This window comes from Anolis sagrei, chromosome 2 (assembly GCF_037176765.1).
Source record: "Anolis sagrei isolate rAnoSag1 chromosome 2, rAnoSag1.mat, whole genome shotgun sequence".
Taxonomy (NCBI): Eukaryota; Metazoa; Chordata; class Lepidosauria; order Squamata; family Dactyloidae; genus Anolis; species Anolis sagrei.
The window spans coordinates 281,813,338-281,828,182 of NC_090022.1; the positions used below are offsets into that span (position 1 = coordinate 281,813,338).

Genomic DNA, 14,845 nt, shown 5'->3' on the forward strand with positions numbered 1-14,845 from the left:
TTGTATATAATTGTGTGTAAAAAGTCCGAAACTCCTCCAAAATTTCTTTATCCGTTTTCAGATCTTTGTCCTTGGTACTTATTTTAGCAATATGGTTAATTTGCCTCTTTTTCCTCACTTGGTTTGCCAACCATTTACCCGGTTTATTAGCATTTTCAAAAGCCTGTTGCTTTAAATATTTCATCTGTCTTGATTGAAATTCCAATTCTACATAGTTTTTTTCCTGTTTCAATGTCACCAATTGTTTCTCCATTCGTTTAGATGGGTTTTTCTTTAATTCCAGTTCTTTTGCTGCTATTTCTGCCCGTAGCTCATTTATTCTTTTGTTTCTTTCTCTGTTCCTTCTTGCTCCTTGTTGAATAAAGTGCCCTCTCAAAACTGCCTTAAAGGCATCCCAAACCACTCGTGGCTCCATTGAATCTAGTCTATTTATTTGTAAGTAATCCTGTATTAATTTCTTAAAATACTCTTTATCTTCTTCCGTTTTTATTAAATTCTCATTTAGTCTCCATTTTCTATGATAGTTTTTTTGATTTACGATCATTTCCAGAGGGCAATGATCTGATAAATCTCGTGGCAAAATGTTGATCTCTTTCAATTTAGTAGAGAGGTTCTTGGTAGTCCAAACCATGTCTATTCTAGTCCAGGATTGATGTCTATTCGAAAAGAAGGTATAATCTCTTTTATCTTTATTTCTACTTCTCCATACATCTTCAAGATCAAAATCTTTTTGCAAGTCCATGAATTTCTGAGGGAGTTTCCCTCCCTTAGGTTTCTTTTTCTTCAAACTTTTATCCATATAACAATCGACGACCCCATTAAAGTCTCCTGCCAAAATCAACTCATCAAACTCTATTTCTTTTAACTTGGTATTTAGGTATTCAGCGAACTTTGTCTTCGGTCCATTGGGGGCATATATATTGCAAACCAATATTTTGTAATCTCCAATTATTATTTTCACTGCCACACATCTTCCTTCTGTATCTCTAAATGCCAATTCTGAGTCTATTGAATCCTTTATATACGTAACCACTCCTCTTTTCTTTTTTTCATAGGCCGAATAATATTCCTTTCCTAATTTTTTGTTCGGAAGGTGTGCCACATGTTTATCACAGATGTGTGTTTCCTGTAGCATTATTACATCAAAATTCTGTTTCTTCAAACTCCTCCATACTCTCTTCCGTTTCTGAGGGGAATTCATACCATTGATGTTGTTCGAGAAGCATTTTATTTGTCTCTCCATCATGTTATTTTTCCTTTTCTAGTCCCAATCCTGTTTCACCAAAAGCCAATTCCGCTGTTGCAGTTGCCGATTGTTCCGAAAACTGGCCTCCTTTTTCTTCCTTTTTCCGTGGTGTCATTCTCTGTGGTTTTGGTTCTTTTCCTAAAAAGCCGTAATCCTTTGGTGATTTATATCTTGCCTTTTTTGCCTTTACTCCTTTCCTTGGTGTAGATAATCTTCTTTCTTCACCTTCCTCTACTTCTGCTTCCTCTTCCTCTTCTTCTTCTCCTGATTCTTCTTCTTCTTCCTGTTCTCCTTGCTCTTCCTCTCCTTCCTTCTCTTTCATAAGCTTTTCGTAAAAGATCTTGGCCTTATGTTCCGTTGTCAACCAATATCTTTCTTCCTTGTATGTCACCATTATCCCTTCTTTTCTCTCCCACCTGAACCTTATCATTCTTTTCTTCAATTCTTCTGTTAAGAAAAAATATTTTCTTCTTCTTGCTAAGGTCGCCTGTGGGAATTCCTTCAGAACCGCAATTTTCTTTCCTTTATAAAAGATTGGTTTTTTATTATTATTGTAGAGCACATCATCTCGTACCTTCTTTCTTGTAAATTTCACTATCACATCTCTATCTGTCTTATTTCTTCTAGAGTAAAATGATGATATCCTATAAACTTGATCCACTTCCTGTTCTAGTTCATCTCCCTCACATTCCAAGCAGTCTGCCAGGATTTTGATTATCAATAATCTTATGTCTTCTTTATCGTCTTCCATTATATTTCTGAGTCTCAACTGAAAGTCCATTTGCATTTGCAGTAGTCTTTCTTGTTCTAATTCCATTTTTTCCCTTTGTCTGTCCAGTCCTTTTATTTTCTGTGTCATCTCCTTTTGCGTTCCTTCGATTTTCTCTTTGGAGGCTTTCAATTCTTTTACTTCTCCATCCAACTGTGTTATTTCTTTCCTTATCTGTCCAAATTCCTCTTTTATTTCTGTTTTCATTACTTTAAATTCTTCTGTCATTTTTGTAATTATACCTTCTTGTTTCTTATAGTATTCTTCATGTTTAGTCTTCACTTCTTCCTTCAATTCTGTTTTCAATGCGTCTTGTTTCTCTGATATCTTTTTAATCTCTTTTAAAAGGTTGTCCATTTTAGGATTTATATCCATTGATCCTCTTCGTGACTCTGCTTTACCTGGAGTTGTCATTTCCCAATTGCCTCTTATTTCCCAAAGATCTTTATTCTAATTACATCTATTATCAATTATAAAATTGGTTTTCAAGGCAGAAGTCTATCAATTAATTGTTTAAATTCGTAACCAATAGTGATATAGGTCAATTTCTTACTTCTTAGAGATCTTCAATTCAATTATTAACAGGTTATGAAGCTAATTCATTTACTCATAATATATCCACCTACTAAAATTTAAAATCTAATACTCTAATTAATTTTAATTAATGTTATTTATTTAATTCTAATTTCCCCCCTTATTTAAGAGAATATAAAAAACCCCTCTACTTAATAATATGACATTATATTATCTAAAATCAATTTCGTATAGTAATATATTGACTACAATAGGTTATCAATTTGTTAAAAGGTATGGATATATGTGAGAGATCAAAAATTGCTGCTATGCAGTGAGTAAAAATATAAAATTTCTAATAGGAAACAAAAACTTCTTCCTCTTTTCCTCCACTTGGGAGCGCCAAAATATTAGATTAATCCTTTACTTATCTATCTCTCCTTATGTTTGTTCCTCCAATGGTTAGTTATCCTCCAGTTCTCCTCTTTATTTTGATGCCTTTCGTCTACTTCTCTTCCTGGTCCGATGTCGTCTTCTTCTCTTCCTGGTCCGTCGTCGTCTTCTTCTCTTCCTGGTCCGTCGCCGTCTTCTTCTCTTCCTTGTCCGTTGTCGTCTTCTTCTCGTCCTTGTATCTCCTCTCCGTCACTTCTATTAATAACTCTTGCCTTGCACCACCACTTTGCTCCTCCAGGTCTCGCTGTCTTTCAAATACACAAATTCCTTCTCTGCCGATCTATAGCGTTCTTTCTCTATGATCCAAAATGGCGGCAGCTCTCCTTCCGCCCCGTCACTTCCTCTTTTTCACTCCTTGCCGACCCCTCTTGGATCCTCTCTATTTCTTGGTCCACCCTGTCTCCCGCCTTCCTGTTCCTGCTCCGTCACTTCCTTTACTTCGTGCAGCCAAATTGTTTATAGAGAAGGCTGGGGTAGACTCAACAATAATGGCGTCAAGGTCAGTGTTGTTTATCTTTATTTCTTCCGTCTCAGGTTCCAGGGAGCCTCCGCTGGGATTACGTGGGGGGCTCTTTATCCTCCTTACTTCTTTTATGGTAAATTATAATACATATAAAAATTAATTTCCATAGATCGGCTTATTTTCCATTAATTTGATCGATTTTCGCCAAATTTCCACTCATCCAAATTAGTCCATTTTGTCCAATTTATCAAATCACCTAAGTATAGTTTATACTTTATGCTTCCTTAATTATCCTTATTCTCTGTTTCTTTATTCTTTGTTCTATTATTTATTTCCTTGTCTTCCTCTTCCCTCCGTTCCTTCCCTTCCTTCAAATATTGTTAATTTGGGCACCTTCTCCCGTTACCTGGGGTTGGGGTCTTTCTTTGTTCCTCCCCCCAACGAGGGTTTCTTCTATCTTCCTTTTCTTCTGTTTTGGAGTGGGTTGGCGGCGGTTAGACAAGCCTCGCGGCTTGATCCTTGCGGGGTGGTTCGCTTCCCCTTCCCGCTCGGACCCTCTCGACCTCTCCTCCTTGAGGGGGGAGAGATCTTTGGAGTCTCAAGCGTCTTTGGGGTTCACGACACCTTTGCACTCAATCCGGCAAAGGGGGGAGCTTTTTTAGCTCTACCTAACCACCACAACGCCGGTCCTCGTCGGGAGCTCCCTCTCGACGAGGCTATCCCGTCGCCATGTCCACCGGAAGTCAAATATTAATGCTTCTCAATGTTAGTAGTGCTTTTCAGCCTTAACTAAATGTATCTATATAAAGAAAGATGCAAAAAACATTCCTTCAAGGATATGTTCAGATACATTAACTAACACACATCAGTTAACCTCTTTGGCCTGAAGTGCACATAAGTGGAAATGTAGTGACTATAGATAGTGATGTCCATCTTCTTCTGTTCAGTTTGAACTTCAAAGGAACTATCCAAGGGCCTAAGCTTATTATAAAGGATATCGCTCAGCTTCATGGATAATTATTTTAAAGTTCAGACTAAAACTAGAGGGGATTCAACAACCCAATGGCATGGAAGCCACCAGCACCATCAGGATCTATAGTTCTTGAATCCTATGAAATACCAGTTATGGGTCTGCAAATAACACTGTGGAGGCATATGATTCCTTGTCGGGTTAGTGTTCGTACTTTAGCAAACTTAATATTCAAGTATGTTCTCATATATATTTTACAGAAATATCAACAGTAATATAATTGAAAAATCATTGACTACATACAATTTTTTCATCTAGATAAGCAGAGAAACAAACACTTAAAAAGACACTTTCTATATTGATTAGTTGGAATATATAATTGCATCAGAAATGTAAATAAAAATCTCATACATTCTCATTGCTTTTGCAACATTGTACAGTTGTTAACATCAACTACCTTTTCACTCCTTTAGATTATGATGTCTGCGCAGAGGCTCCCTGTGAACAACAGTGTACAGACAACTTTGGTCGTGTGTTATGCACTTGCTACCCTGGTTACCGGTATGACCGAGAAAGACACAAGAACAGGGAGAAACCCTATTGCTTAGGTGCGTGGAAATATACAACTTCTGAACTTTCTGGTTCTTAACTATGATCAGTGATGTTATGGTTTGTGGTTTCACAGATAAGCAATGAAAAACTCTAGAAGGAGGAAACCATGAAAATGAACAAAATCTGGCTATCAGTATTAAAAAAACTCTAAAATTACAACAGCACAACAATAGAGAGGAAACAAACAAGGACATCTAATAATCTCTCAACAAAAGTTTGCTCCAGGCACTGTCAGGCCATTATATGCTAATCAAGGTGGTCAGTGGAAACATTCACACCTAGCTGCAGCAGACAAGAGTCCTTTGTCCCACCCTGGTCATTCCACAGATATATAAACCCTTTTTCCTAGTTCCAACAGACGTCACTACCTCTGAGGATGCTTGCCATAGATGCAGGCAAAACGTCAGGAGAGAATGCCTCTAGACCATGGCCATATAGCCCGAAAAAACGTACAACAACCCAACTTTAGAAGCATTTTTGTTCATCTCTAACTGCTTTTCTCTATATACCAATCAGTGTAATTTATGAGGATATCCTTAAACAAACCCTATCTTTAGGAATATAAGAAACTGCCTTTTACCCAGGACCTTTCACACCACTTCATTTCAGCATGATGGTTTTATTTTAACAGCTGTGCCAACACCCTAGGGAATCATGTGGTTTGTAGTTTGGTGAGGCAATGGAACACAAATAACTAAAATAAGACTTTCATATTTTGAATGTACCATGAGATGACATGACTTATTGGAAAAGACAATAATGGTTGGTAACATATAAGTCTTTCAAAAAATGGAGACCACACTATAGGTAGCTTGATTAAATCAAGAAAGATACAGCCCAGAGTTGCAAGACTTGTGTGGGACAGTTGAGTTCTTGAAGGCCTCTCAGTCATAGACTCACCATAAAACAAAGTTGATTTGATGGAAATAATGACGACAACAACAGAATCTTGTACTCCTGGTCAGTCGCAAGGGCGAACAGGGCATATAGTTACAACCTGTGCTGGATGGGGTTGCACTCCCCCTGAAGACACAGGTTTGCAGCTTGGGAGTGATTCTAGATTCACCAGTAAGCCTGGAATCCCAGGTCTCAGCGGTGGCTAAGGGAGTTTTTCCACAATTAAAACTTATGTGCCAGTTGTACCTGTACCTTGGGAAGTCTGACTTGGCCATGGTAGTCCATGTTCTTGCTACATCCTGAATAGATTACTGCAATTCACTCTACATGGGATTGCTTTTGGAGACTGTTCAGAAGCTTCAACTAGCTCAATGGGTGGCAGCCAGGTTGCTCATCGGAGCGGCATACAGGGAGCATACATCCCCTCTGTTACGTCAGCTCCACTGACTGCCAGTCTGCTACCGAATATAATTCACAGTGCTGGCTTTAACCTATAAAGCCCCGAATGATTCCGTCACAGCTTACCTGTCTGAATAGCTCTCTATGAACCATCATGAAGGTTAAGATCATCAGGGGAGGCCTTGCTCTTGGTCCCACCATCCTTGCAAATGTAACTGGTGGGGAGGAGAGACAGGGCCTTCTCAGTGGTGGCCCCTTGTCTTTCCAGTGACATCAGATTATCCCCCTCCCTCCTGTCCTTTAGAAGAAAACTTAAAAAATGGATGTGTGACCAAGCGTTTGAACAGTAGATGCAGCAATCAAGAATGAGACCAATTCTATGTGACCAATAATGGACTGACCTGGATTATGATTTTGAACTTATGTGATTTTTAAATGAATGTCTTAAATCAGTGTTTCTCAACCTGGGAGTCAGGGCCTCCTGAGGGGGTCGCGAAGGGGTGTCAGAGGGGTCGTCAAAGACCATCAGAAAACACAGTAAACATAGGGGTTCTGTGTGGGAAGTTTGGCCCAATTCAATTGTTGGTGGGGTTCAGAACGCTCCTTGATTGTTGGTGAACTATAAATCCCAGTATCTACAACTCCCAAATGTCAAAGTGTATTTTCCCCAAACCCCATCAGTGTTCACATTTGGGCATATTGAGTATTCGTGCCAAGTTTGGTCCAGATCCATCATTGTTTGAGCCCACAGTGCTCTCTGGATGTAGGTGAACTACAACCCCCAAACTCAAGGTCAATGCCCACCAAACTCCTTCCAGTATTTTCTGTTGATCATGGGAGTTCTCTGTACCAACTTTGGTTCAATTCCATTGTTGGTGGGGTTCAGAATGCTCTTTGTTTACATGTTAACTATAAATCCCAGCAACTACAACTCTCAAATGACAAAATCAATCCCCCCGCCAACACCACCAGTATCCAAATTTGGGCATACCAGGTATTTGTGCCAAATTTACTCCAGTGAATGAAAATACATCCTGCAGATCATTATTTACATGGCGATTCATAATGTTAGGGTTATGGTTGGGGGTCACCACAACATGAGGTACTGTATTAAGGGGTCGCGGCATTAGGAAGGTTGAGAACCACTGTCTTAAATATTGATGTTTAACTAATTGTTTTAATTGTAATTGTTATGTATAAATGTTGTGATGGCATCAAATAGTTGCTTGTTGTGAAACCACCCTGAGTCTCCCCTCAGGGGTAAGAAGGATGGGATACAAATATGTGAAATAAATAAATAAATTGTACTAAGAATTTCCCAAACTGCCAACCCCAGGATTCCACAGGATGGAACCATGGCAGTTAAAGTGGAATTGTAGTGCAAGAACTGCATAGTGTGATTTGTCAGCAGACTGTTTGTCTAAACTATGCTATAGGAGACATACTTGCATTTGCAAACAGGCAATTCCTTGTGTCCTGAGTGGCATATCAGTCAGTGCCTTTCTCAGCATATAATATTTGATCCCCTTTAAATGGATATGCTATTGATTGATCTTTTCATACAATATATTTTGCCTACTCATGAATCTGGGCTCCCTTCAAATCAAATACAGTTACTAAACAATTGAAATGTCACTTTCAGAGCTCAGAAAAGTAACTTTTGCTGACTACCAAACCCAGAAGCATCTGTGTATGTGTGTACATGTGTGTGTGTGTAAAATATAGATCAAGAATGAAGTATCTCCAAGCCCTTATACATTTTTATTTCTAACTATGTTCCCCCCCCCTTTAATCTTCATACCTTTTTTTCAGATATTGATGAATGCACCACAAACAATGAACCCCCCTGTCCCCACATCTGCATTAATACCCCTGGCAGCTATCGTTGTGAGTGCCACGAAGGTTATATTCGGGAAGATGATGGGAGAACATGCACCAAAGGAGACAGAGGTATTGCCTGGTGTTCCTTAAATATATTGCCAGAGAGAGATCTCTGTAGACACAAGAGATGTAAAGGTTCCAGTTTACAGTCCTTAATTAAATCCTGAATGTTTAATTAAAGTCAGGGAACTTTAATGGAGAGGAATGAGTCCTTGGAGATGCTGAAATCTCACATATATTTCAAGGCTCCCTTCAAATCAGATTGAGATTCTTAAACTTGGCTGTTGTCAATACCAGTTTCTCTTTGTGTGTCATGGCATGAGATGAAAGTATATACACAGCCATCTCTTACTAACTTCCTGTATCAACAGCTCTCCTAACAGGTTCAAGATCATTAATAGATGGCTCCAACGAGTTATGGTATGACTTGTGATCCAGTCAGGGTCTGCACTTTGTCCTATAGGATGGAGTGATCCAACATCACCACACTGACCCCACAAGCAATAGGTGAACTCCATCTGCCCCATTGTTGGATTTTGACTCTGTAGGTCAATGGTTCTCAACATGTGGGTCCTCAGTTGTTTTGACCTACAACTCCCAGAAATCCCACCCAATTTACCAGCTATTAGGATTTCTGGGAGTTGAAGGCCAAAGCACCTGAGGACCACTGCTTTAGGTGCATCTACACTGTAGAATTCGTGCAGTTTGATACCACTTTAACTGCCAAATAGTTCCAGTACCTCAATGGATTCCATAGGATTGAGCCATGGCTATTAAAGTGGCGTCAAACTGCATTAATTCTACAGTGCAGATGTACTCTGTGTCAACACATTAAATGCCAGTGTTGTGTTGCACATCATAAAGAGTTACCCTCCAAACTTTGGAATATGTTTCCAAATAGGGACAGGTGCAGGTCACAACAGAAAAAAAAGTTTTGTCTTCCCCCCCCCCCTCCCCTGCCCCCAAATAAGCCAGACTTGGAATGATCTGAACCAAAGCACTTTTGCATATGGATCCAATTAGGCATATAAACAACAGGAATCCTCCTTGAGCTGAAATTGCAACCTGTGTGTCTTTTTCTTTTGAGATTTCCAGCTCATTGCAAGAAAAAGAAAAAACAGAACTTGTTCTCTGGCCTCTGCTTTGAAACCAACTACTTTAGGATGCCATCCTGTGGCAGATAAAGTTCCTGCAGCATAGCAAAGCTATCCCTAGTTTCCATATGATCTGCTACTAAGAATAGCTGTATCATATTGCAATGTTTAGACCATTGAGGCAGATCTTCTGATAAATTCCTTTTTATGGACAAAGTTAATAAAATGCTAATAAAAAACTTGGTATCTTGCCCTAGCTCTAAACACAATACACAGCATGGAGGAAAACTAATCATTGTGTGTTTGTTCTGCAGCACAAAAGGAATGAAAGCTGTCTGCCTCTCTTGGCCTTTGGAGAGTGAATTAGATCTACACATTTGGCTTTTCCCTGTGTCTAATGTTGGGGAAGATGGGAATTGGGGAAGATGCAGTCCATAAGATGTTAACACATCAAGTTAGGGAAGGCTGCATTAAGGATATAAAAGAAGATTTAAAATAATATGAAGAACTTGGAGCTTGGAGAGGACAGATAATAAGCTCTCGAGGATATCAGGTAGCCAGAGGATGATTAAATATCTCCTTTCCTGGAAAATAAAAGGGGCTGCGATGGTGCAGTGAGTTAAACCGCTAAGCTGCAGAACTAGCTGACTGGAAGATCGGTGGTTTGAATCCATGGAATGGGGTGAGCTCCCATTGTTAGCCCCAGCTTCTGCCAACCGAGCAGTTTGAAAACATGCAAATGTGCATAGACCAATAGGTACTGCTTCTGTGGGAAGGTAACAGCACTGGTTCTTCGGCTTAGAAATGGAAATGAGCACCACCCCCCAGAGTCAGACTCACCTCAACTTAATGTCAAGGGGAAACTTTTACCTTTTACTTCCTGGGAAATTATTTGTAATTAATGCAAAAAAGTAAGGTGCATCCAGATTTGCTAAATGTGCACCAGGTGTAAAGAAGGGTACATAACTACAGCTTTCTTTGTAGCAACGTATTGACTTTTTTCATGTAGGTTATAGCAAAGCCCTTAATGTTAAAGTCTAGTATAAAGTTCCTTATTCATGACTGTTTCTCTAACCATTTATCCTGTATCCCTGCTCTTAAGGGTTCCCTTGCACAGCAGATACACTCAATGATAATAAAGATGGCTGTTGTGCAAGGCAAAGGTCTTATCCCATGGGGTATTGGTACAATTTATGATGGATGAAAGTTGGTCCTTGAAGAGAAATAGTAAATCATAATGATTCCATATAGGTCCTGTACAATAAAGTCTCAGATAAGAGCAGTGAGGTAAATAGTTTTCCCCCATTCCTGCGATATAAAATGAATTTTACAAAAGGCATTAAAACCTACTAACTGGAAACAGATGCTACTAAGAAGACTGTTTGCAACAGACCTCACTGAGGATTTGTATTAGCCTTTTGTGGTGATTAATAGCAACAAAAAAAGGGGGGGGGTTGTTAATATTATGGGCACCTTTTCATCTTGTGGAATATCCTCAAAGGAGAATTTCAAAGATTCATCTCCAAACAGCTTTCTTTGGCATTACATTTCTATATTCTCCTTCCCTCCCGTTTTTTAAAAAATGTATTGGAATATTTACTCTCTCTTTTTGTTGTTGTTTTTGTTTTAAGCAGGCTTCTCTGAGAAGACAGAGAATGTGGTGAAACCAGGGGCATGTTGTGCCTCTTGCAAAGAGTTCTATCAAGTAAAACAAACAGTGTTGCAATTGAAACAAAAGGTACAACAGGTGTTTTGTTTTGTTTGTTTGTTTGTTTTAATAATTTGGGTTTTGACAGATATTCTATAGTTTTATTGCAAAAGCATAGAACGAGATACCGATAAAATGGCTCTAAAGGGAGCACATCTGCAACGAAGTTCATTCCCTAGTGAGGTCATGGAATCACTTTCTATTGAGGCTTAAAGATCAACAGGTTTTCATACAGATAGGTCATTGACAGATCAATATAATCATAAATCTAGTAGCATAATCTAAGACCAAGTTCAGTTGAATTTTTCACTTGAAAATTTGTACTATAGTTCTAGGAATCAGCTTTTGAGTAGGATCAAAATGAAACTGGAAAATTGTGGGAGGAAGATAATAATAATAATAATAATAATAATAATAATAATAATTTCTTACCCACCTCCCCTTGTGGTTCAAGGTGGGTTACAACATCACTAAATGTTTAGCACAGCTGGTTAATCACCAGCAGCAATAGATATTTCCTAACCAAAAGGTTGGGAGTTTGAGCCCAGTTTGTAGTGAGCACCCAACCTTCAGCCGAGCTTACTGTCTGCCTAAGCAGTTTGAAAAGAGCTGTAGCTATGAGTACAGAAATTAGGCACCGCTTAATGTATTTTATAGCACCATAAAAAACCAGTGATCAAACAACAAGAGGAAAAGTCTGTGATCAAAAAGGTCTTCGTCATAGAGGATAAAGCAACAGCACCCTCGTGGCTGAAATCGAGCATAACCTCCAGGACGCCAAAGTTGGAAAAATGCCGAGACACATACCTCTGTCTGTCCTGTATGTCTAACGCCATGGAATGTTTGTTGTGTATGTGTTTTGTGATCTGCCCTGAGTCCTGTCGCAACTCAGGATAGATTCACCTTGCTCAGAACTAAACCACACATCAGGGCTGTAGGTTTTGTAGTTTATTGAAGAAAGGTAAAATCAAAACATAGAAATAAGGTTGCAGAAGTTCAAAAGTCAAAACAGGAACTAAAATGCAAGGCAAAGCTTCCAAGGTCCAAAAGCAAATAACATGAATATAATCCACAAGCACTGGTCAAACCAGAATCCATGGCATCATGACAAAGTCCCAGGAATGAAGATCCAAAAGCAAAGTCCCAAAGAGCTAACAGCTTTCCCCTGAAAGCTGAGGAGATTTCAAGGAAGGTCACAGGGTGTGAGCGAAGATACTCTGACAAAGAGTTGCCTTCAAACAGATAATTAAATATGCTTTGCTAGCAGGAAAGCATTATGTTGCCCCCGAAGTTCCCACTTGTTTGCAAGCCAGGTGCTTCGGCATAACCTTAATTGCAAACGGTCCTCCCTACACAGATCCTCATTACTTTCAGGTCTCATGGGCTGGCATGTGGAGTAAAACTCTGGGTAACAGAGTTCAAATCTCAGTTCAGCCACAGAAACCTACTAGGCAGGCATTTTACACTTGCTCAGCCTTACAGGAAGGAAGAGCAAACACATTCTGAATAAATCTTTCCAAGAAACCCCTGCAATAGGTTTGCCTTTGGATTACCATACATCAGAAATGATTTGAAGGTGCTTAACTACTGCTACTACAAACCCAGAGAGTACTGTATTTGAGCCCTAAAATGCTCCACGTGATGTAGGCAATCTGTAATGGATATAGTGAAAAGGGCTCCATGAAGGTGACACTTAAAATAAATAAATAGGAGACCATCTAGATATGTAAGGAATGCTGTATGAGGAAAAGCTCTACTTGTACATGTGCTTACTTAAATAAGTGTAAGTATGCCTTTAATTAGAAGTAAATATTAGACTGGATCCAGACAATCCATCTCTAAGCCAGTTCAACAACAGTTCCTGCATAGAAGCTCTCCAGAAGGAGAAGATGAAATGCAAGCAACTGTGAGGGTCAGATCTCATCTTTATGAGTGTTCATCCTTTGGAAGATATTCTTTTCTTCTTGAAGGGAAAGATTTGTGCCTCAAGAAGGACTGGAGTGAGATCACTTTCACACCATGGATCTGAGCAGGAATTACGAAAGGGAAATATAACAGGAATAATGAAACAATTCCTGGCTCGGATGATAACATTCAACATCAAAAGCACCTAACTCAACATGTAAGACAGATGCTTCTAGATAGGGAAGATGAATTGATTGGACTAGATGGGTGGGCTATTGCATATGGTGTAGGCTTCAAGGCTACGTTGACTCATCCGGTTGGCATCTGTTATCGTACATGTATTTTTGGATTAATGCTGTCTGTGATAAATGTTAAAGATAAATAAATGATTCATTTATGGATACTATTGCATCCAAATACACTCAGCAGGAAGAGAACATGTCCTCATGTTTTAAGTATTCTAGCTTTTGGAAAAGCTGAATCTTAGGGCACACATTTAGATTGGGGAGGACTCCAGGTTCTTTCTCTGACCCCCACCCGCCCCTTTAAAGAGACAAAGTACATTATTATACCAATCCACTATTCCACTACACTCACATTAGCATAGATAATGAAACTTACTAGGCCGAGTGCATTCAATATTGCATCTCTTCAGTAGAGAAAATTCACTTATTTTACAGTCCATAGTCTAGTGATCAGACTTCTGCAGAGGCTCATAACCCTGCCTTCCTGCCCTACTGCATTTCATTAAATTTATTGCACAACTGTGCAATTTCAGCATAAAAAAGTCAGAAAAGGGCTTATATACACATGCACACAACCAGTTTGAGAATGGCAAAGAGAAGGGGAGAACCTGGTTCCTTGACATCACATTGCCACTTTCATAGAAAAAGAAGGGATCCATTGCACATGGTAGGAGTGGGAATGTAATGGGATGGGAAGCTAGTATTGACAGTTTCTACCTGTTAATAACTAGAAATGGGAGAATCATGAGGCCAGGGAGGCACATGGTTTCATGCAATAGGAACCAAAGGTGACATTAACATATGCACCATTGGTTCAATTACAACTTTAGTTCATCCACCCAAATGTAGTCTATTCTGAAGATGTTATTCAAGTAACCATACTCAGTTTGCTGGACTAAGGGGTTGAGGTGGTTATGAAGCAGGCTGTTGTTCCCATTGTTGCCCCTGCAATGCAAAATATTTGTGCCAAGTCTCGCTTGAGGCCACAAATACATGTACAAGACTTCAATATGTTTCCTTCAAGTTACCAGACAAGACAGTTTGCTGAGAGCTTTCTTGCAATTGTGAATATTGGGCCTCAAAAAGCTCAAAGCCCCTTTCTTCTAATGAAAACCAGACCTTTCCCACAGGAGTTATTTCTGAAAGAAAATTAGGTGCACATCTCTGAAGTCACACTGTCAACCTCAGAGGAAGGCAGTGGCGAAACCCTCTGAATAAATTTTTACAACAAAACTTAGGATAGAGTTTTGATAAGTTTCCATAAATCAGAGTCAACATAGAGTCCCATAACAACAAGCGTATATCTATACATGTGAAGTTATGCCTTAATTCTGCCATTCAGTCCTTGAGTGACTGTACTGTGCAAGTGACAATGATATATTTTCAACTGAGCATACAAACCAATATATATGTTTCCATGCACCGTGTTCATCCATGTGCAATGTGTAGTTCACATCTATGCTCAATGTACAATGCAAGCTCATGTGTGATGTGTCATGGCTTTCAATTCATGGTGCTCATCTACATGTATAATGACACTTCATGGGTAACATTGAACTTAATGTGGATGGGAATATTCAGTTCTCTTCAAACAGGTACTTAAAGCATTACATAAGACATTCCAAACTCTGTATGTTCTCAGTCAATGTCTACCATGTTCCTCATTATATCACTTTGGCTTGATAAGGAA

The 14,845-nt window shown here is 39.2% G+C and overlaps 1 protein-coding gene across 2 annotated transcripts in view; it reads left to right on the plus strand.

Annotated features, from left to right (window-relative positions):
- CCBE1 (collagen and calcium binding EGF domains 1) overlaps positions 1-14,845 on the plus strand; it is a 185,994-nt gene that overhangs the window by 159,382 nt on the left and 11,767 nt on the right. Inside the window, exons 4-6 of one of the 2 annotated variants that reach the window (XM_060760797.2) lie at positions 4,888-5,022; positions 8,135-8,272; positions 10,929-11,035. In XM_060760797.2, coding sequence (XP_060616780.2) covers positions 4,888-5,022; positions 8,135-8,272; positions 10,929-11,035 — 380 coding nt within the window. The remainder of the gene's footprint in view (positions 1-4,887; positions 5,023-8,134; positions 8,273-10,928; positions 11,036-14,845) is intronic. The other variant, XM_060760798.2, reaches the window with a different exon arrangement.